The 21,659-nt window shown below is 40.0% G+C and overlaps 2 protein-coding genes and 1 long non-coding RNA gene across 5 annotated transcripts; 1 reads left to right on the forward strand and 2 right to left on the reverse strand.

Annotated features, from left to right (window-relative positions):
- Positions 1–231: 231 nt before the first annotated feature.
- LOC140550006 (uncharacterized) lies at positions 232–1,670 on the reverse strand. The gene is made up of 3 exons (XR_011979043.1): positions 1,592–1,670; positions 1,375–1,456; positions 232–249 (listed from the first exon to the last, which is right to left on the reverse strand). It is a non-coding gene; the product is annotated as an uncharacterized lncRNA (long non-coding RNA).
- Positions 1,671–3,396: 1,726 nt separating this feature from the next.
- LOC140550007 (EF-hand calcium-binding domain-containing protein 4A-like) lies at positions 3,397–15,430 on the reverse strand. Its single transcript, XM_072673799.1, has 10 exons — positions 15,215–15,430; positions 10,004–10,248; positions 9,101–9,212; positions 8,877–8,988; positions 8,429–8,575; positions 7,509–7,599; positions 7,032–7,127; positions 6,756–6,943; positions 6,531–6,602; positions 3,397–5,033 (listed from the first exon to the last, which is right to left on the reverse strand). The coding sequence occupies exons 2-10, from the start codon at positions 10,244–10,246 to the stop codon at positions 4,877–4,879; spliced, it is 1,218 nt and encodes a 405-aa protein (XP_072529900.1). The 5' UTR covers positions 10,247–10,248; positions 15,215–15,430; the 3' UTR covers positions 3,397–4,876.
- A 182-nt stretch (positions 15,431–15,612) lies between these two features.
- tmem138 (transmembrane protein 138) lies at positions 15,613–21,278 on the forward strand. 3 transcript variants are annotated; one of them, XM_072672384.1, is made up of 6 exons: positions 15,613–15,700; positions 16,704–16,800; positions 16,918–17,579; positions 17,745–17,916; positions 19,428–19,503; positions 19,712–21,278. In XM_072672384.1, the coding sequence occupies exons 3-6, from the start codon at positions 17,452–17,454 to the stop codon at positions 19,822–19,824; spliced, it is 489 nt and encodes a 162-aa protein (XP_072528485.1). In that variant the 5' UTR covers positions 15,613–15,700; positions 16,704–16,800; positions 16,918–17,451; the 3' UTR covers positions 19,825–21,278. The 3 variants fall into 3 exon arrangements, with proteins under 3 accessions (XP_072528485.1, XP_072528484.1, XP_072528486.1); XM_072672383.1 differs by having other exon boundaries at positions 15,613–16,800; XM_072672385.1 differs by lacking the exon at positions 16,704–16,800.
- Positions 21,279–21,659: the final 381 nt, after the last annotated feature.

The following is a 21,659-nucleotide window of genomic DNA, read 5'->3' on the forward strand; positions in this document are numbered from 1 at the left end:
AACTGTGCTTTTATTGCTCTTTTGTTAAACTGAACATACCGAATCTTAGGCCCACTTTGCCAGCCATAGTAACCCACCCGTGCAAAGGCAAAACCTTACGAAAATACCTTATTTGCATCTCAAATGGGCCTCACCCGAATCTGGTCCAGCCAGTCCCGTACTGCCGTGAGTGAGGTGGCCTGAGTCACATCATACATGGCGAGAATTCCATCTGCCTTGCGGTAGTACTGCTGGGTGATGCTGTGGAATCTGAGACAGAGGAATGAAAGTCCTGATGATTTCCCTGCTTTATTGATTTACCTGATACTTTCAACAGGACAATTTTGAAAAATCCTATTACTCTTTTGCACTTTAAATGACTTCAGGGGCTTTGCCTTGCCTGTGACAATACACTGGTAGTGAAAAAGAACAGCTACAATGAAGGATGCAATGAAGGATATGTGGGAAGCCATTGAGATCAGCAGTGCCCAATTCACATCTCCCAGATTAACCTTTTGTTATTTTTCCCTAAAAAATTTAATAATAATACTAATAGCGTTGCACAATTAATGTACTATTAATAATACTTGATGTATATTATATACACAATTAATACACACAACATTAACTAAGTGACTCCAAGCCCACACATAAGTGACTGGCTTAATCTATTAACAGTTATAAAGTCAACTACATAGAATAGCTATTTTCTGTAGACTATGTAATTTCAGTAATTAGAAATATATTTTATGTCTGTCCCAATGTTTTGGTCAACTCTGTCACCTCTGATTTAAAGCTGCAAAAACTGTTCTAATTTAAAACGTGACCCGCACTCAGTTATGTCACTCAGACTTCTTTTGAGGATAAATCAACAGTATCTTATTTAAATAATCAAATCTTTTATTGTGATCTTGAGTGAATCAATTCAGTCAATCAAACTGTTTTAATAAACATTGAAAATTCATGAAATTCTGTTTTTGACGTTCCCTGTGGAGTCTAGTTTGAGGTTAGCATATGGAGTTAAAGCATCTATTTATTTGGAGTATATGGAGTTAAGGCATGTCTATATTTGCATGTACACATCAGTCTAGCAAGTGTAACGATAATACACTTGAAAAATACCCTCAATTCTAGAATAGGCTTGCGTGTTCTGTGGTAGATCCTCAGGAATGGATACCCTTGATTTAGAAAATTTTAAGACAAAAATATGCTAAAGCAGTGTGTGTTAGTTATCATGACCAGAGAAGGAACCTACAACATTTTAATATAAACACCTTTTTTTCCATTGGATTTGTTTTGGTGTGTGTATGTAAGGGACATAGTTTTGAGGTCAAGTTAAGATGGGAAACCTAGACCCACTCAATACACATAGCTGGTCCCAGTTTTTCCTCTTACCTCTCCTGTCCTGCTGTGTCCCAAAGCTGAAGAGCAACATGGGTGGAGTCAAGTTCTAAACTTCTTACCTGGAAGTCCATACCTGTCAAGCAAATGCAAATGAAACTTGGTGCTGTGCAATGCTGTGAACCTGTGACCTATTTCAAGTTATGCTGCTTGGGACAAGCAATTTTTCTAGGCACCAGTGGCTAGATCAGTGTTGAAAATTGTGGCTTACCTACAGTAGCACTCATTTTGTTAGGGAAATGCCCTCTGCAGTAGTGATGGATGAATGAGCTCTTGCCCACTCCTGAACTGCCTAAAAATACCACCTTAAACACACGCTGGGGTCCAGCCTAAAAAAGGGAGGGCCAGAATGATTAAAACTATAGAAATGTTAAAATGTTAAAACAATAGATATCTGCTTGTGTAGTACATCTCAGTTTCAGCATTCTTCATTTTTCAGCAGTGAGAAGCTATTATGAGAGAGTATGATTGGGTGCTTAGACGTTTTATTCAGGCCGGTAGGATCTTTGAAATTTCCGAAATGCAAATTCCCTAAGCTCTATATTTGCATGTACACATCAGCCTAGCAAGCCTTCTTTTCTTTCTTTCTTTTACTCCCTCTGTCTTTGTTTTGCTTAAACATACATATATATGTGTGTATCTCTATCTATCATATATATATATATATATATATATATATATATATATATATATATATATATATATATGTATGTATATATATTGAAATACCTTTTTGTCATCCAGCAGCATGGCCGATCTCTGGTTGTTTTCTGAGAGTAGTGATGACTCTGCCTCTGCGATGACGTCAGGTGAGTCTTTCTTCAACTGACTGGTAAAACTGAACTGCCTTAAGTGTTAATGAGAAAACACACCATATCCTCAATACTTCCATACTTTACGTCATAGTCATTAGGTCAAGTACAAAAAAAAATGCACAGTAACTGTAAAACACTGAGGCACACGAAAGTATTAGGACACACCTCTTAATTATTGAATCAGTTGTTTCATTCAGTCCCATTGCCACATATGTCACACAATCAACTGTCACGGGTATTATAGAAAAGTGGTGAGTCGCCGAGTGCACATCGTGTATAAAAGTGGTCAACGCTCTGCTGACTCAATATCTGATTTGTGTTCCAAATCTGCTGGGATTTGAATTTATGATATCCTTACACCTGATGAGCAGGCAGTTAGACTGCTGTGCCACTCTGGAGCTATGGAATTACTCTACATGAAAACATAGTTATGACTTTAGTGTGGGGAATTAGTCTTCTTGTCACAATGTGAGATCACTTCAAATACTATCAATACCACAGCCCATCTTTACGAGTCTGAGAAGACACAAGAATTTGTTATACGACAGTAACGATATGTGTGTTATGCATTTAAAAAGCTGATCATAGGTGAAATGGTACTGCATATCATTGCTGTCCATAATGTGGAAAATGCAGAAACATTCACTTAATATAATTAATATATTTTGCATTTATTTTTGTCCATATATCAAGAAATGTTCACACATTGTAAACTCTGATCTAAATAAATAAATAAATAAATAAATAAATAAATAGGCATATGGTTTTGGACAGTTTTAATATGAACCGTTTTTAAGGCATTTTACCTATGATTGGTTATGACAACTTTGTAAATTTGAGTGACGCACCTGTTGACAGGCTTCTTGGTCAGGATATAATCTCCAATTACTGATCCTTTCTTCTCTAAAGGTCTCTTCATCTTAGGCGTCTATGAAACAGTCCATGAAATAGGAGACACACGTTTTGTCTTTAGCCGAAATTCTGAGCAAATCATTCATTAGGGTTTTTAAGGTTATTAGAGTTATATACTCTTCCACAATTAAACAATGAACTGTGTACCCCTACAGATTAGGGCAACTGTGTGCTTCCTAAGGTGCAGACATTTGTTGTCTGACCAAATCCCATCTGTGTGTGTACATAATTGAGAGCATGCATTGGGTTCTTGTGCAATAAGGACACGAATAGGGAAGTGTACCTTCAATAAAGACTTTTATTGTACACTGTGGCGGTGCTGGAAAACACCCATTTGTTCATAACCTGACTAGCTTCAGATTTACAAACTCTTTCACTAAAAACTTTGTTCATTAAAAGTAAGATCTTTTAATCTAATTGTCACTCCTTTTTACATGTTCATCAGGTTGTTTCAAACAAACTGGCTAAACATAAATTAATAAATTAATCTCACATTATAAATGTGTACCATATAATGGTACAGACACATAATGGACAAACATAAAATAGATAAAAGGATAAATAAAATTTGTACTGTTATGTGGCAGGTCAGCCTGCTTATGAGAATTGCATAACACTTCAGAATGGAACCCATTAGAATCCATTGTAAAACATAAGGAAGAAACATGGAAATATATAAACATATAAAATACAGCATTTCTGTGACACAAAAACCTTTTATTTCCATTTCTGCCCTCTTATTAACATGGCAGTTGTTCTTTACAATGTATATAATTGTAATGATGAATGGACCAATAGAAAAGGTCCAAAAAGCCTTTGTTTTCTACTATAAAGTTGCCATTTTGGAGATAAAAGGTTTCTGTGTGGTAGCAATGAGATATATCTATATGCCTGGGCAAGTACTTAGCAGGTGTTATCTCCTAGGTGGGTGTCAGTGATGGTTACAAACATGCTGAAAAAATATCTGAAGTAAAGTTGGGGTACACTGAACAGATAAGCAGCACCCAACCCACTGGTAGAACTCATAATGCATCACTGTAGCTGCGAAACAAACTGATTTCAGCGCTGTTCTCATGGTAGCTTCATTGGGAGTTATTCTTCATGCTTTTACTTTTAACTCACAGTGCAGTTTCCCCCTTTTAATACCAAGTACAAAATAACCTAATCTAATGTTGACATTGAGTGGGAAAATTAGGGGGAACACTTGTTTTCTGTAACAGATACAATAAGGAAAGCGTTTTCTTCTTATCTATTCATCTAAAACAGAGAACAGCTAATATAATCACAGTTCTGAGCGGACATCCCCATCACATGTCCTTGACTTATCAGTTATGTGTTCATTTTCTCATAGTTGTTCATTATTTTAGCTCAAGGCTCCGTGCCACCTGCCTTTAGATGATCTTTTAGCTTTCAAATAAGCGAAAGGCCATGAAGGGCCACTCTAACTAATGTAGCTAAAGACTAACTAAACCATTGACTAGAATGTAACGCAGAGTTTTAACAGACATACTAGAACATTTACATTCTTAGGTAACAAAGATTTAGCTCACTGTAACCATTCGGCATACCATATACATTAAATAACATACAACCATCCAGGACAACCATCATTTTGACAAGAGCTCAATATCACAGTCACATGCAAAGGCTGTGAAAGCAGGTGAAGATTCACAGGTTTCTGCTGACCAAGGATAGACATGCATAGCGCTGCCCATAGCATTACACCAGCAACTAGGGGCAAACTCATCTGCACCAGCGCAGAGTCCGGCTCAGTACGGGTAAAAGGGATATGCCCAGGGGGGGTTGCCTCGCCCACAGCTGCATTGTGAGTAAGGGAGGAGAGAAGGATTGAAGGATTGTCTGTGACTAACCCTCTTCTGATCCTGATGGGCGTCCTTCTCATCCCGCAGACGCTTGTTCATGTCTCTGAGGAAGAGATAATGATGAATGATAAAAGATAAAACAATGTGTTAGATTTATAAAAGACACAGAAGAAGAAGAAGACACTGTTTCTGCCCTTCAGTGTTAAAATGTTAAAACTGCCTGACATCTATAGACTGTGTTTGTGCTTTATTAGATGTACCAACCTAGAACCTACACTTATTAGACTGTATAAAATTGATAATTCTCACCCATTACCTAGAACTCCCCAATCTTATGGTACTACTGGCACTGGGAGGGCGAAGCCAGCCAACCACCATCTTTTCATCCTTTGCAGATGCAACATCACTGGAGTTATTGGAGTCTACATATTTTACATAATTGGCTTAAAAGGGGATTGGCTTAAAAGATGCCAAATGTATTAAGTCTGTGGCTGTCCTACCCACCTAAATGACACCAATTGTGCTCTCTTGGACTCCCAGCCACAGATGACAGTAGCATCACCAGGGAAGGAATTTACAATTTCCCAGTGACACGGCTAATACCTAGACAGTTGTGTCCGTCAAGAGTCACTCATTAGCCATTTTATCAGGTGTGTGTACAACATAGGTGCACGTTTAAGATTTACAAGTACTGACTGTAGCCCATCTAATGTTCCACAAATAATCCAACCCCTCCTACTCTGCCTAACAGTTGAATGAGGTTGCCGCAAGACCACTGCTTCTCAGCACAGCACTGACACCAACATGATGGTCCCATGGTAGAGTGTATTGTGCTGGTATTCGTGTAACAGATGCACCTATGTTGCTGCAGTTTTCAGTGTCACGGTTGGGTTGATAACAGCCCGCCAACCAAACACATCCAGCCACCTGTGGTCGGAAGGTGAACATGACAAGTTACACAAAGTGTCCTTTGAGTTATGCATCAACAAGTCAGAGGGGTGTAATAAAGTGGCCATCAATGTACACACTCCAGGAACACTGCTGTACCTGACACATTCACACCAGTACAACACACACCAAGATGTCATCACTGCTCTGCTGAAAATTCTCCAGCACCCAAACAATGGCTTGACGGCAGTGGTCCCATAGTGATCCCTTTCCATTTATGAACTGGGGCTGATAAACTCATAATAGACGGTTGTCTGTAAATGTAAACCTACAAAGTATATCTCATAGGGGTACCTGATAAGATGGCCAGTGAATATATATATATTGACAACTCATATATGGGTTACAGTCCAGCAGAGTAACTCCTCTTTTTTATATGGTCTGTTACCTCACTCAGTGATTATACAGAGAGGGCTGGTGAGGTTATTAAGCACTAGTAACACCCTCTTAATTGCCAGTACAATGACATGTACTGTACACGGTTACCTTGTCTTGAACATTGCCAAGAGGATATGGTTTCATGTGTGCATTGTGCCATACTTTGCACCTTATCTCACTGATAAAAGTAATAAAAACTGAAATGGCTCTTATCCTGTAGCAAGACACACCTACACTCAGTTACATGTCATTCTACAAAGCCAGAGAGTCCTACCTGAGCAGGTCCAGCTGCCTCATCAGGCTCTCTCTCTCTTTCTGCATATTTTTGGAGACTTTCAGCACTTCCCTGGTCAAGCAGAGGAGTAAGAAAGAGAGTGAGAAACAGTGGAATTGTCTCATTGTTTCAAGTCACATATTTACCAAATTTCCCTCTCTACCTCAAATATAACATATCAAGCCACAAGCCCTGGTAGAAAGCTCTGGACTGGGCATTTCTTACCTCTGCTTGCCCTTGTGCTGTTGCGCAAGTGTGTCTTGCAGTAGCTGTAGCTGGTTGAGGGCTCTCTGCAGCTCCTCCCGGCTCTGTTCCAGCTGATCATGCAGCTCAGCGTTCATGTGCTGCAGCTGGTGGTTCTGCCCTCGTGTGAGCACATGCTCCCGACCCAGAGCCTCGATCCTACTCTCCAGCTACAGGAGAAACAGGAGAAAAATGTTCATTTGCGGCTAATGCTTTGATGAAATGGTTGGGGAAAGAGTGAACGAATGGCATGTTTACCTCTTTCTGCTTGGTTATTGTGAACTCGAGTTCCTGCTCTCGCATCGTCAACTCCTGCAGCAGCTGCTCTCTTCTGTCTCCCTGCTTCACACTGCCCTTCATCAGAAAACCAGTATAAAATGTTATCAGCATTATTAACCCCTAGCCCAGACCTGCAGAGCTGCAGTCCAGCACAGTTCAAAAACTAGGTACACTGTTTAAAAATGAAGGGTTTTACAAGACCCACTTCCATAAATAACCATGTTTGTAAAAGAGAAAAACTATTTCAGGGTCTGTAAAACCTTCACTTGATGACTATTCCAAATATGCTTTGTAGAACCAAAAGACTGGGTCTATGATGATGAAAAAAACATTTGTACCTGTTACATTTAAGATGTGTTTGACCAGTGGAGTGGCCGCCCTGACCCTCTAAGATTGGAGGCACTAACACCAGATATAAATAGTCGTACAATTTCTCTCCCTTTCATTAGGACCTACCAGAACCTGGTGTTTTTCTCTCTCTTCTTTGATTTGGCTCTCCAGATCTTCATACAGGGAGCGTACTATTCGGTCATGGTCATCTTCTCGCCTGGCCAAAAAGACTTAATCTTAAGTAAGTAAGTCCAAACATTAGCATTGTCAAACCTGACCCAACAGGTACATCAATCTAGTTGTAAAACAAAGAGTGAGACAATGACACCTGATACAGCTAATGAGGTTAATCCTCTGGGGTCTCAGGGGAACTTTGCTTCCAAAATTCATCTTTACAGGCACTTGCATTTAACATAAACAAAAACACCTTTTTACGTCTCTTTCCAATATCGACTGAATGAAATCACTTATGATGTGATTTTCTAAGTCCGGGTCATTTTCTCAAAAACATAGGTAGACGCACAATAATAGATATGTCAGATGATTGACATGAAACATAAATCCACTAGTTAGACATGGCGAGAGGCAGAAGATGAGTTTCTCAACCCTTCTTTATAGCCTCATAACTCCAAAAGTGAGTCACGTCCAAGGTCGCAATAAGATGCAATAGAAAGGGCGGGCTCAACAGATTTAGGAAATGTTTGAACTATATTCCTGTGCTGCATTGTTGCAAATATTTTAATAGAGAACGTTAAATTTGGCATGCCAGCATGTTTATCATCCCCAAAGGGTCAACAGAATTGTTTACTGTTCAGTTTCTGAAAAGCATCTTAGTATTAAGATCATTTCAAATTGTGGAGGTAGTGTTCACTCACTTGACCAATTAAGAATCACCTTGTGGGAATTGGTCGGAGACAAATTTGGCAGTTTATTCTAAAATAGTTAAGATCGATGCTTGGGCAGGATGAGCTGGTTATAAATAAAAATATCTATCCAAATCCAGATGTGAGCAGCTGTGTGAGTAGAAGAGTCCAGTGCAGACTGACCTGCGCAGCGCCTGTTCCAAACTATTCCTTTCTTTCAGTGAATCCTGAAGATGAGCAACGGCATGAGAGAGAATTTCCTCCAGCATGCTCAACAACTCCGGCCTGTTCCTCTGCAAATCACACCAGAGAGAGCACAGCTCCCACTGACTACACACATACACACACACAAACACATCAGAGCTTTATAAAACTCTGAAAACAGATGCAGCCATCCGGCAGACTTGATTTTCTTTGTAGTTTTCTCCGTTGCTATAGATAGAAGCATAACATGAGCTGGACATCTGTTTGAGAAGACTTAATAATTGTAATTTGAGGCATGGGTGTGATGATTTAAGCATACAGTTTAAACAAGGCTGCTGACAGCAGGTAAATCTTATTTCTGACACTGATCTGAATCTGATCATCATTACTGAGAAAATGCTTGTTGCTTGAGTTCTGTCCCACTCACTCTTTGAAGAGTTTATCTGCTCCAAGCTCCATAAGAATCTCTGTGAATCTGATCTCTGCTGAATCCACTCTTCTCTCCTTCTCCTCACAGTCCTCCACTCCTACAAGCTCCCCTGAGAGAGAGAGAGAGAGAGAGAGCGAGATCAAAATGTAGAGGGTGCTGTCAAAAGCTTGTCAGCGGTTTGTGTACTATGCCACTGCATGTCCATACACACAAACACTAACCAAGGCCTGTATGAAACTCTAGAGGGGTGAGGAAGCCATTTCTGTCCCTGTCCAGACTCTCAAACACGGACTCCAACTGCTCCGGGGTAAGAGGCAGCTCTCCCTGTAACCGCTGACAACCACATGCACCAAGACAACATGGTTACAGCCATGAGACACAACAAAACACAAGGCATATCTCTAAACAAATGGGCTATAATTTGCAGTCTGAGGAATCACAGACACTACAGATACAGTACACTACTCTTCAAATGTTATGAACAGTGCAATGCACACAAGCCCAGTCCCACACTGCACACTTACAGTCCTGTAGGCCTCATGTGCACATGCCCATCATGGCAGAGAAGAAAACATTTAAGTACGAGTTAAAAGCATTTTCTGAACAATTATTTAGCAGAGATTTAGAGCAGGACCACAGGGCTTGGGGCAAGACGTTGGATTTGCATGGAATTGTGGGAACTGAGAGTAGTATTGTGGGATTTAAGAGTATTGCTATGGTATCTGTAGACATGTCAAGATTTTAATGATATTTTCAAATCGTCTGTCTATCTTTCTGGATAGATCAAAAAGGTCTTCACTTTTTTCAGATCCCTGTTAATTATTTGATTGACATTTTATAAACAAACTGATGTTTAATAATAATGGAGACACATAGGATTCTGTCATAATTATGTTTTTTGTATTGTTTATAGCTCAATTTTAGTTCTATGAGTATTAGCATTTTTAGTTTTGCACAAGAACATGGTACTTTCTCATCTTTTTAAATCATCTACTCCAGCAGGTATTCTTTTTATTGATTAATTGATTTAAATAATACTTACAACATTTATTCATAGTTTAAAAACAGACCCTGTGGTAAGTGCAACCAAACAGTAAACTGTAGTGTATGATGCGTAAAGAGACCTGCATGTCCCTTTTGGTAATGAAGCCCTTGCCCTCTTTGTCACACAGCTCAAACAGTTCTTTGGCTTTGCTCATGCGGTCTTGCGGGACAGGGCCTGGAGGCTGATCTTTGTTCAGTCCGCTGATGGAGGAGGGTCTTCCCCCTCTGCCTGGCATGGGACTCTTTAGCCTGGGGGTACATGGAGATGCTTGCCCACTGCCCTCACCTTCAAGCACCTCTTCATCCTTCAACCAGCCTGACATTACTGAGAGAATAAGAAAACAAGGTAAGAAAAATAACATAAGAAGGAAAATAACATAAAACAAACTTCTAGCGCCATTTTCATTAAATGTCCAAATGTTTGTGGACACCCTGCAAATAAATGCATTCAGCTACTTTAAGTAGCACCCATTGCTGGCACAGATGTGCAAATGCACACATACAGCTTGTGCTGCCAATACAGTAGGAGTATCTGGAGCAGGTAAACATGAACTTTGAGCTGTGGATCTGTGGAGCAGTGAAACTGTGTTCTCTGGATTGAGGTATGGTGCTTCATCCAGTATATTGGGGAGTTGGGGATGAGGGGAGGTGGTAACCATCCAACATCCTGACCTCACTAATGCTCCTGTCACTGAATGCAATCAAATTCTCACAGCAATGCTTCACAATCTAGTAGAAAGCTTTCCTTGGACAGCAAAGACAGAATGTCTTTTTAATACCCTTGACTTCAGAAGGAACAATGAATGAGCAGGTATCCCACTTCTGGTTTTCCCCATAGAGTCCATGTCCACATTTTGTTTATTAATGAAACTTAAATAAACATTAGACTATCAGTGTTACTGTGTATATTTTACACTATATTCTCAGACATGTTTTCTCTAAATAAGGGAATTCTGAGTTAATAATTAGATTAGAAATGAACTGCCTCCAGCTAAAAGTGCAGGTCATAGCAGAAACAAAGTGCTGAGTAAGTGAAGTTGACTGGAACAGTTTAAAACACAAACCAGGAACCTAAAAAGCCCCCAGAACGCTCTCAGAACATTAAAAAGTAACTTCTTGAAAATCCATTAGGCCTAAAAAGTAACTCCTTTATCCAGGATACGCCTCTCAGCATGGTTACACACACATACAAGTGGCACAACATGCAGTTCTTTTCAACCATGCTAGGCCCTGAGTACACAGTACACAGTTTGCTCATGTTCTGTTACTTACCAGCTGTAATGGAGAGACCTAATGATTCTGCAAACATGTAGAAAACCTTGAGGCACTACAACAAGTTCAGCGTTCTCTTCTACAGAATACAGCATAAATCATCTAAACAGCGTAAACATTAAATGGTGGTTTGCTATGTTGTTTGAGCCGAGGCATTAGGGAGCTCTGCCCTTTGTAAATATCAGCATGTAAGTTCAGTAAGGCTCACACACACTACACTTCATCCCAACCACAGAAACGTAACTCTAAGCTCACATAAAGTTCGGAAATATATTCGGGAATATCAGTTGACTCAAAAACTCCATAACACTCCATGATTAGTGGTTTAAATGATACTGTGGTGGCCAAGAAAATAAAGCCATAATCCCCAAAAAGTAACTTTACACAAGAACAAAAAAAAGCCTCTAGTACTTTTAATATGCATTAATGCAATTTGGGAGATTTTACTCAATGTGATTTAGGAGCACTTCTGTTTACACACATTTTTGTCATTGGCGATAACGACGACCAAAAAAATCATATAAAAGTATGGAACTGCTGGACATTTTCCAAAGTGAAGCACAAATGAAACTAATAACTTCATTTGTTAAAAAAAAAAAACACAAAAAAACTCTCTCTTAAAGCTCCAGGATGTAGACAGGGAAATGCTGTGGCCATGTGGCAGGGCTACGGGGTGTGTACCTCACAGGGAGTGGATACAGAAACAAAGTGAGATGCAAATAAAGCATTAATGCATGTTTGCAGTCTTTACAAAACAAATAAAGCAATCGACTCCCCTCAACTCATTCCCACTGAATACCCCCCCCCCACACACACACACACACCCCCATGAGCTCCAGGATATAGACGGCAGGACAAGATGGTCATGTGATTGGACTGTGGCGTGGTGTGGTGTGTGTTGATTTTTTAAATCAAATATGACCTCTTTAGACAAGAGCAAGGGTGGCACAGTGTCTCTTCCTTACAGAAATGATGGTTCCACTATAAATTATTCAAATTATTATGAATGGTGTAACAATTTCAATACAGTCCTGATTAAAACTGTGTATTGATGAGACACCTTGACTTCTTCCAATGGTTTCTCATTTGCAGTTGTTATGAACGTATTTATAGTGAATGCTTAGTGTCAGACTCTGACAGACTATGAAATCCCTTTTGTGACGAACTGATATTGTGAGGAGTTTTAATGGGGGTATAAAAATGGAGACATGCTATACAGGGATCATAAAGAGGTAGTTTAGGTTTCTCTTTAGCTCCGTTTTAGTTTTCTTAAGATCACTGTTTTATACAGATGCATTCTACTTTGCAATCCTTTATTTTAAGATGTCACTTTGTTTGAGCCAAACCAATCAGTGTAGTATATAAGTAGATTTTTTAAATTCAGTATCAACCCAGCGATCAAAAATTTGATTAAACCTGCAAAAACGTGTAATGTTACAGATATTTATCATCTGCCCCAACAGTTACTATTTTTTATATTTTTAAAATTTTTATTTGTTTAATTTAATTGTTGCTGTCACACAAAAACTTTGGGTATTATTTTACTTGGATGGTCCATTGTAGATGCCTTGTAGATGCTCACCTGACATTCAACTAATATTCCACTGAATGCCTATGCAGTGTTTTTAAATGTGTTTAGGGTTAGGTTTAAGGTTGAGGGTAAGGTTAGGGTTAGGTGCAGGGTTAGGGTTAGATTTAAGGTTGAGGGTAAGGTTAGGGTTAGGTGCAGGGTTAGGGTTAGATTTAAGGTTGAGGGTAAGGTTAGGGTTAGGTGGAGGGTTAGGGTTAGATTTAAGGATTTAAGATTTAGGGTAAGGTTAGGGTTAGGTGCAGGGTTAGGGTTAGGTTTAAGGTTTAGGGTAAGGTTAGGGTTAGGTTTAAGGTTGAGGGTAAGGTTAGGGTTAGGTGCAGGGTTAGATTTAAGTTTGAGGGTAAGGTTAGGGTTAGGTGCAGGGTTAGGGTTAGATTTAAGGTTTAGGGTAAGGTTAGGGTTAGGTTTAAGGTTGAGGGTAAGGTTAGGGTTAGGTGCAGGGTTAGGGTTAGATTTAAGGTTGAGGGTAAGGTTAGGGTTAGGTGGAGGGTTAGGGTTAGATTTAAGGATTTAAGGTTTAGGGTAAGGTTAGGGTTAGGTGCAGGGTTAGGGTTAGGTTTAAGGTTTAGGGTAAGGTTAGGGTTAGGTTTAAGGTTGAGGGTAAGGTTAGGGTTAGGTGCAGGGTTAGGGTTAGATTTAAGGTTTAGGGTAAGGTTAGGGTTAGGTGCAGGGTTAGGGTTAGATTTAAGGCTAGATTTAAGGTTGAGGGTAAGGTTAGGGTTAGATTTAAGGTTGAGGGTAAGGTTAGGGTTAGGTGCAGGGTTAGGGTTAGATTTAAGGTTTAGGGTTAGGATAGGGTTAGGTGCAGAGTTAGGGTTAGATTTAAGGCTAGATTTAAGGTTGAGGGTAAGGTTAGGGTTAGGTGCAGGGTTAGGGTTAGATTTAAGGTTTAGAGTAAGGTTAGGGTTAGGTGCAGGGTTAGGGTTAGATTTAAGGTTTAGTGTAAGGTTAGGGTTAGGTGCAGGGTTAGATTCAATAGACAACCATTGGTTAGGGTTAGGGTTAGGGTTCATTCAACCTAGAGTTCAGTTGTATTTAATAGGCGTTCAGTTGAATGCTAGCGGAGCATCAGGTGAACATCTACAAGGCACCTCTAACAGACCATCCAAGTAAACATCGCATCTCTATGTATCTCTTTTTCTCTTGTTCACTCTTTGGTCTAATTTATATCTGGTCATTGCTCTCCTTACATTGTGGCATTGGAATGTAGCTACTAAATTCACTTGGAATAAAATATTTTTTCTTTGAAAGTTTAGGTTTTTCCACTTTTCTTAATTTATTCATAATTTAATGTTGTAATCTTTTTCAGCATTATGCAGAACATGACAGCAATCAGCCTGTATTGGAATAATTGGAAGGCTTTTTTATTGACCTTAAATATTTCATGATGCACTGCTTATACTGCCTGAAATAATTATTCAAAAATTAATTATAAAAGGCAGCAATTATTGAATATTTCAGCTAACCACAGGTTTGTTTTTTTTTTGCTCGGTATGCCTGTGAGCAACAACTGCACTAGTCACTATACATAGAAACAAACAACAACATAATCCCACTCTTTGGCCTACGATCATGTCACATGTTAAACTGCAATTTTGTGATTTAGTGTGTCATATAATACAAACTACCAAACCCAAACAAACACTATCTCATCTGACACAGCCTACCAAAACCCAACACATCATCAAAACCTTCACAAATGCCAACACACACTAAACACAAGATCCTGCGGCAGGCAGTGCTTCTGCAGCCCTCAAGGTTAAACACACACTGGCCTTCAGTTAGCACAGTTTTAAATGACAGGAAGAGATAAGTGAGCCAGTCATGTCAGGCACCTTCAGAGCTCTGTACTGAACCTGAACTAAACTAAACAGTTTGGGCGAGAGAAGTGAAGGTCCAGCTTTATGCTACAGTGAAATCTGCCATAAAACTTTCTGCATCTTTTATCTGGAGCTACAGCTGAAGATCACCTAACAGTATTTGGTATTTGACCTAAGCTTACCCAAAGCTCTCTATTTCCCAAATCGGAAACCATTCCTGGATAAAACACAAGGCTACACCTGTAAAACTAGACCAGCTCAGTACATTTACTTTATGTCCGCAAAAGCAGATGATGGCAAGTTCACGCGAAGCATCTACAGACTGTGTTTCCAAATACCAATACCAATATACACAAAACGGTAGTCAATGCAGCTAAATACTGGACAGTACTCATAGTGTGGTTTGCGAGCAATCGCTAACTAACAGCCAGGCTAGATCCTGAAAAGAGTATCCTGTTGGAGCCATGCATTATTGATTAGTAGCCCCTTAGACTCCTCCACACGTTTAATATGTAGACTAATTATTCGAAACGCTGTAATTCACGCATTCAGTTTCAAAACTCTCCCATTTCAAACTTTTCCCAGTTTAAAAGAGGCACTGAACTCACCTTTATCAGAGTTGGGGAATGTGTGCGCTGTCCCAGCACAGCCCCAGGTGTTCTCTAGCGGCTACGGCACTGCTCTCTTACCGTAACTCTCCACAAGAGGGCTCGATGCTAACTTTACCGTAATCTTCCAAATAGAGGGATATAATCCAAATAGGGCTTTAATGCTTTCAGCGACTCAGATCTTGCACTGGTTTTACACGTCACGTTAATGTACACATGTCCTTTTTAACCATGCGTACTGAAAGTTCGCTTTCGTTTTGCCTCTGTGTTGGTCTCTCTTCTACGAAGATGTGAATGACGTGCAGAAATGCGCCCTTTTACGATCGTGTACGGTAAAAGGTACCACGGGCGGTTGCCACGGGAGACGTGGTCGTCCCCCTGTTGGCGGCGGCGGCGCGTTTGTCCGCTTGTTTATGAGGAGAGCACTCAGTCCTGTTCTCGCTGGATGAGCCCCTTTTCAACCCGCTAAGAAAAGGCTGAGGAAAGGTAATGCGTGTGTTTTACTCCTATTACTCAGGTGGCGAGCTAAATAACATTTTAGCTCATTGGCTGTGTTAAGTGTTAACTTTGTTGGTGCTAGAACTAGCAGTAGCTGGCTGGCTAGCTAGCTAACGTTAGTTAACGGTTCGGTTTGGCGAGGCTGTCGAGTTCACTGGCTCGCTACCATGGACTTGGACTTCTGTAAAATGTTGCTCCGCAAATGTAGCCTGGCTAGCTAGTTAGCAATGCGTATTCCACATATTAAAAGTTAGAATGGACAGCAGAAAGGTAGTTAGCTAGCTGTCTAGCTCAGTTACGCGTTCACACGATGTAGTGCTACCTGGGTTGGGTAGCTATAGCTAGCTATCTAACTACGCCAACACAACAACGCATGTTTGGCGGTTTAGCGGTACCGTTATCGAGATAACGTTGTTTGTTTAGCTAGCACTAGCTAGCTACCTCAACTGTCCAATTCAGTTGTTAATAGCACTAGTGCTAGCTAGCTATTTTCGTTTGCTACTGCTGAATAAGCTCAAGGGAGTGTGCAGGACATCAGCTTTAACAGTTCTCCTGGTTTAGAGAGCCACAGCGCTGGATGCCAGTCACAATGTTTATCCTAAGTCAGTTCATGCCAGGCAAGCTTTGACTCATCCAGTGTTAGCTAGCTAGTGAAACAGGGTTTAATCCGTTTCACTCCGTCACCGACTGGCACACTGAGACTCAGCTAGCTAACTGGCTACCTCCTAATAGATCTTCCTGGCACTCGCAGTCCTGTGGAGGGTAAAGGGGAAAAGGGCACAGTTTTTTTTTTTTTAATAAACGTATCGTCCGAAGTAGCTAGCTAGCTAACTAAGCGCGTTTCTAAAGTATTTCGTGTAATGTGTGGAAGTAAGAGTCAGGGAGAGATTAGTGGGAACACAGAAGATATGTCTCTCTCTTCGCTCAGTGAAATTAAACCTTAATCCCCTGTGTGACCTCTGCCTGCCTGCGAAACCGCCTACATGCGTAGCACCTTGAATAACAGAGGCTGGCTGTGACTCACAGGGCTGATGAACGAGGGAGAGCAGGCCAGTGTGGCACTGATGTGTGCAAGTGTTTATCTGCAGGTAAGGAATTAATGAAGACTTTTTTTAATACCCAATACTTGTGTGCATTACCTGATTTATTCTAAACATAAAATTGCCTCCTTTTCCATTGTAACCCTGTTGTTTGTCTCATTTCAGCTTGTTGGATGACCGCATCTATTGAATTTAGCATACCTGTTGGGGAGATCTACAACTTCTAAAGATTCTTGTATAAACCTGATTTTTACTTGAAAGACACAAAGACCAAGGAGGTTTCACATGGAGGCAAATGCTTTTTCAGAGATGGCTGAGACAACAGTGCTAAAGCTCTAAATGTGCTAGAGTTTGGAAACATGCACCTAAACTTCTAAAATAAGCAGAAGACTGCAGCCGTTTTCTTTTTGCATCACTTCTCTCATTTTACCCCAGTGGACAACCTCAAGAAAAGGACAAGACAGCCTGGCACGGAAGGAAAGTCACACCCATTTGTGCTCTAAAGAGCAAAATATTTTGCCGCACTGTTCTGGACTTGTATGCTTGTATGGAGAAGTGCTGAGGCAGTAGTTTTTGCTGGTTTACCATCACAGTCAAAAGGAATATCCGGGGAACCAGCACCAAAGTGGCTGAAGGATTCACTAAAGCCCCCTCTGTGAGCTCCTGGGCTGGAGCTCTGGGGCAACACTGAACCCTGAGATGCTCCAGACCAACAATTACTCGCTGGTCCTGCTGATCCAGCTGGCCCTTCTGGCTTTTGACCTGTTTGTTAACTCCTTCAGTGAACTTTTGAGGGCAGCCCCGGTCATTCAGCTAGTGCTGTTCATGTGAGTGGAAGAGGGTAATACAAATTAAGGGGGTTTGTAAAGACATTGTAAATAGAAATTAACTGTAGATGTGTGCAAACAACTGCATAGAAATTTGGTTTAACTGAGAATTGAAAAGTGTAATGTTTTTCACATATTTTACTTTTCTCTCTTTCCTTCATACAGAATCCAGGACATTGCCATCCTGTTCAATGTGATCATTATCCTCCTGATGATGTTCAACACTTACGTGTTCCAGGTAGGGCTGGTGTCTTTGCTTTTGGAGAGGTTCCGGGCGCTGCTGATGTTGTCTGCTCTCTACCTCACCCTCAGCATCTCCCTTCACTGCTGGGTCATGGTATGCCTCTCCTGAACTGTTATGTTCAGTTATAATTTGTAGTAATTCTCTTAAATGACCAGTAAACCATTATAGCAATCAGTGTGAAAGGTTTTACCAGTTTGTTCTTGCATGATAATCTGAAGCTTCCTGTCACTGTACCACGTCTGATATGCTCCACTTTATTAATGTTCATAGTTTTAAATGAATTACACTGGATGAGATCCTCTCCATTCTCTCCCCTGTTTAATTTTACAGTGCAGTTTATAAGTGATTTAACACTGACCTAGTTTTTGTTGATTTGGCTCTGTACTCAAGTACATGGATTGCAGTTACAAAGTGCACAATGTCCAATCTAATTTGAGATTGTTTACATTTATATTTGGTGAACCTTGTTGCCCTCTTTGTATATAGTTACCTAATGACGGGGTACCATTTAGGGTACTGAAATGTTATATATGTGTGTGTGTGTGTGTGTCGACTTTTGAATTCTGTGATTTACAGAAAGATACTGTTTTTTGACAGCTTGCATCTAGCAGCATCTACACTGCACAGACTGAACTCTCTTGATCTTCCTCTTATTTATAATGCATCTTCACAAACTGCAACATGATGATGATTATTATTATATCACTAAAACTTCAATTAATATCAAACACATTACTATTTCTGTCATTCTGGTAAAGGTTAATTAATAATTTATAGAACAAGCCCTGTTTTAGCACTGTTGATGCGATTGAATTTAGGTAAAGAATTTCATTTAAATCCCACTATAAAGTATCTGAATTAGCACTATTAGAAATAGTGTCCTTTGTTCAACAGTTTCTTCTTCAGCAGTAAAATATAAAGTACTGCAATAATGTAATTTTCTATGTTCTGGTGCCAAACTGATTTTAATGCAACATGTTTTATGATGACTCTGGCTGATTAATTTAGAAAGACATACTTTACAGACATTAACATTCAGTACATCCATCCATCCATCCCTCTTCTTATCTGTTTCATCCTAGTCAGAGTCGTTGTGGGTCCAGAGCCTACATGGAATCATTAGGTGAAAGCAGGAACACCCTTTGGACAGGGTGCTAATCCATCGCAGAGTGAATAGTACAGATAGTTCAAATTGTGTGAAAGCTATTTGATGAAATTCCCAGCCGTGTTAATGATAGTTTGGATAGTTTAGTAGATGTTTAGGTTTTGGGTTGAGGTTAAGGTTAGTATTACACAGTTACAACACAGTTAATCAAAAGCAACATGGCAGCAACTGTCTGATTACCTGTGGTCACCCTAAATGAAGAACTGTGTATAAAAAGGGATGTGCTTCCTATATTTATGATACATATATTTCCTATATTTATAAAACTCCCAGGTTACAGAATGCATTGTACAATTAAGCAGCATTTAGTCAGTAAGGAATACACTGAATATAGAACATATTCTCCACTGTTCAGAAATCTGAAAATGACTTAAGTGGAGCATGACTAAAATGCACAGCATGACCTGAACCACAGTACTAATTTGGCATTGGTTTACAGAATCTAAGGTGGATGGAGTCGAATCGTTTTGTGTGGACAAACGGCTTACAGGTGCTCTTTGTGTTCCAGAGGCTAGGTAAGGCTACCTGACATAATGCACTCTTTGCGTTTCTAGCAACACTTAGACTTGGACTGGCTAGTCACTAACCAGTAGTGCCAGATTACTCAGTTGTTTTTGTCTGCTTTCTACTCACATTGTGATTGCTTCTCACAACCTGAGTGATTTCAAAGGACTATGTGACAGACAATGTAACACTTCAGTGACAGTTCTTTGTTTCTTGCAGCTGCTGTTTTATACTATTACTTCTACAAGCGCACAACAGAATACCTTGGAGATCCAAGACTATATGAGGATTGTCCTTGGCTCCGTGATGCTTTTGCTCGAGCTCGACAGTGATCCAGTGCAATGCAATGGTACATGCTGTGTTGAAATGCATGCACTGTCAAGGAAAGATGACTGAAGAACAGATTGGACGAACTGAAGCTGAACAAAAAGTCCAGACGAGGGACACGTTAACTTTGGTGAGGTGTTTGGGCAAAGGAGGAAGACCTCAGACTGTTGAAAGGCCTGAAACGGGGTGAGGATGTTGCTCTGTTTCTGTTCGATAAGCAGGTAACGTTGACTTATTTTTGCTGTTTCACAGAAATAGACCAGCATTGTTTTTTCCTGTTTGTGATCATCACAACTGCTTATTGGTTAATGAGCCATTCTCCAGAATTGTAAATACAGCGCCTTCAAGGGACACTTTGGGTAGAGCCTGAATGCACACAATCATGGAGCACTTTACTTCACCAGCAGATGTTGCTAAGTCCAAATCAAGAGCCACTATGGTCCCCTTTGGAAAGGCATGCACCAAATAACAGCAAAACCGAAGCATTTTTAAAATGTCACGTCAAAAGGTATCTTTTCACTTGTTGAGATAAGATATGTCCGAATGTTTGTGGACACTCCTTCTAATGACAGGGGTGTGCTAGAGGGGTATATATGTGACATCGCAGTTAGGCCAATACGACAATAAATTATGGTCACGTTTTGGTTGTCATTTTTGTTAGATCTACTCTTCTAATACTCACTGTACTGTTTTGATATTTTATTTATTTTTATATATATCTGTCAACTACATATTTGGACTAAAATGGCTGATACAGGTACATAGATTCTTCCATCTCTAGTCATATGGCTTACTTGTGGCACAATGTTTACATACAGTAACTGTTTTTCCTCTGCTCTGCTCAAGCCACATCACTGCAGTCACTCTGCATTGAGATTGAAACTATTTTTACTTTATAAGGTAACAGCAGCAGGATAACTGCATGGCTCCCTGTTATGGTTAAACCTGGGGGTTTTGTTCAGTTTTTTTTTTTTTTGGTGTATTGATTGATATACCCATTAGACTGAAATATTGGTCTTAAGAGACTGCAGATGATGTGAATTTTTGTGAATGTCTGCCTTCTCAGAAACCGAGTGAGTTTTGGTCAATGAATTGATTCTAGCCATATGTGTTGTTTGTCTCTTTTATATGTTTGATCATCAGAGCAATTAATCTTTTGTACTGTTTCATTATGGCCATCCAGATCTAGATTTAGGGTTCTCAGGATTGTTCCAGTTAAAAACATTCCTTAAATGTTCTAGAAGTCATGACCAAAGTGCCTCGCTCATAACCATGCTTGTTGCAGTATCATAATGTACAGTAGTAATAGGTTGGCGTTAAGATTCAGCATAGCTGTGACATTCTCAGTGACTAGGGCTTGAGTTTTTGCTGCACTGTGACACCGTTTACTTCTGTTGTAATTGTCATGTCTGCAACTGTAAATCTGTGTTCAGGTTCTATTGAATAAACGTTTCTAATTTCGGAACCTTGACTATCTGTCCTTCAAACGTAGACACTTTAAACAGCTGAGCCATACACAAAACAGATAATCCTGGACAAATACTTGTCACTAGGACCATTCAGTGCTCTGCAAAAGAATGTACAATAAATGCTGTTACTGTAAATGTACATACAATTATTGTAAAGGGTTACAGGCCATGGCCTTGAGAGGCTGGCCAAGAGTGTGGCACTGACAGACTGCTCTATTCTTATCCGTGAGATTAAGATGGGATTGGGGGGTTTAGGCGCCACAAATGGCCTTCCAGACGCTTATAGACCAGTGTTTTCAAATGCCCAGCCAATACATTCCACTGACTCTAAGCAGGTAGAGTAATGTATTGTGGAACATGGCAATTCTGGG

Source organism: Salminus brasiliensis, chromosome 2 (assembly GCF_030463535.1).
Source record: "Salminus brasiliensis chromosome 2, fSalBra1.hap2, whole genome shotgun sequence".
NCBI classification, from domain to species: Eukaryota; Metazoa; Chordata; class Actinopteri; order Characiformes; family Bryconidae; genus Salminus; species Salminus brasiliensis.

Coding starts and splice junctions, on each gene's coding strand:
- LOC140550007 (XM_072673799.1), bottom strand. CDS start 10,246: ATGTCAGGCTGGTTGAAGGATGAAGAGGTGCTTGAAGGTGAGGGCAGT. Junction 8,989..9,100: donor AGAGTTTCATACAGGCCTTG/GTTAGTGTTTGT, acceptor TCTCTCTCTCAG/GGGAGCTTGTAGGAGTGGAG. Junction 8,576..8,876: donor GCAGATAAACTCTTCAAAGA/GTGAGTGGGACA, acceptor GTATGTGTGTAG/TCAGTGGGAGCTGTGCTCTC.
- tmem138 (XM_072672383.1), top strand. CDS start 17,452: ATGCTCCAGACCAACAATTACTCGCTGGTCCTGCTGATCCAGCTGGCC. Junction 17,917..19,427: donor CCCTTCACTGCTGGGTCATG/GTATGCCTCTCC, acceptor ATTGGTTTACAG/AATCTAAGGTGGATGGAGTC. Junction 19,504..19,711: donor CTTTGTGTTCCAGAGGCTAG/GTAAGGCTACCT, acceptor TGTTTCTTGCAG/CTGCTGTTTTATACTATTAC.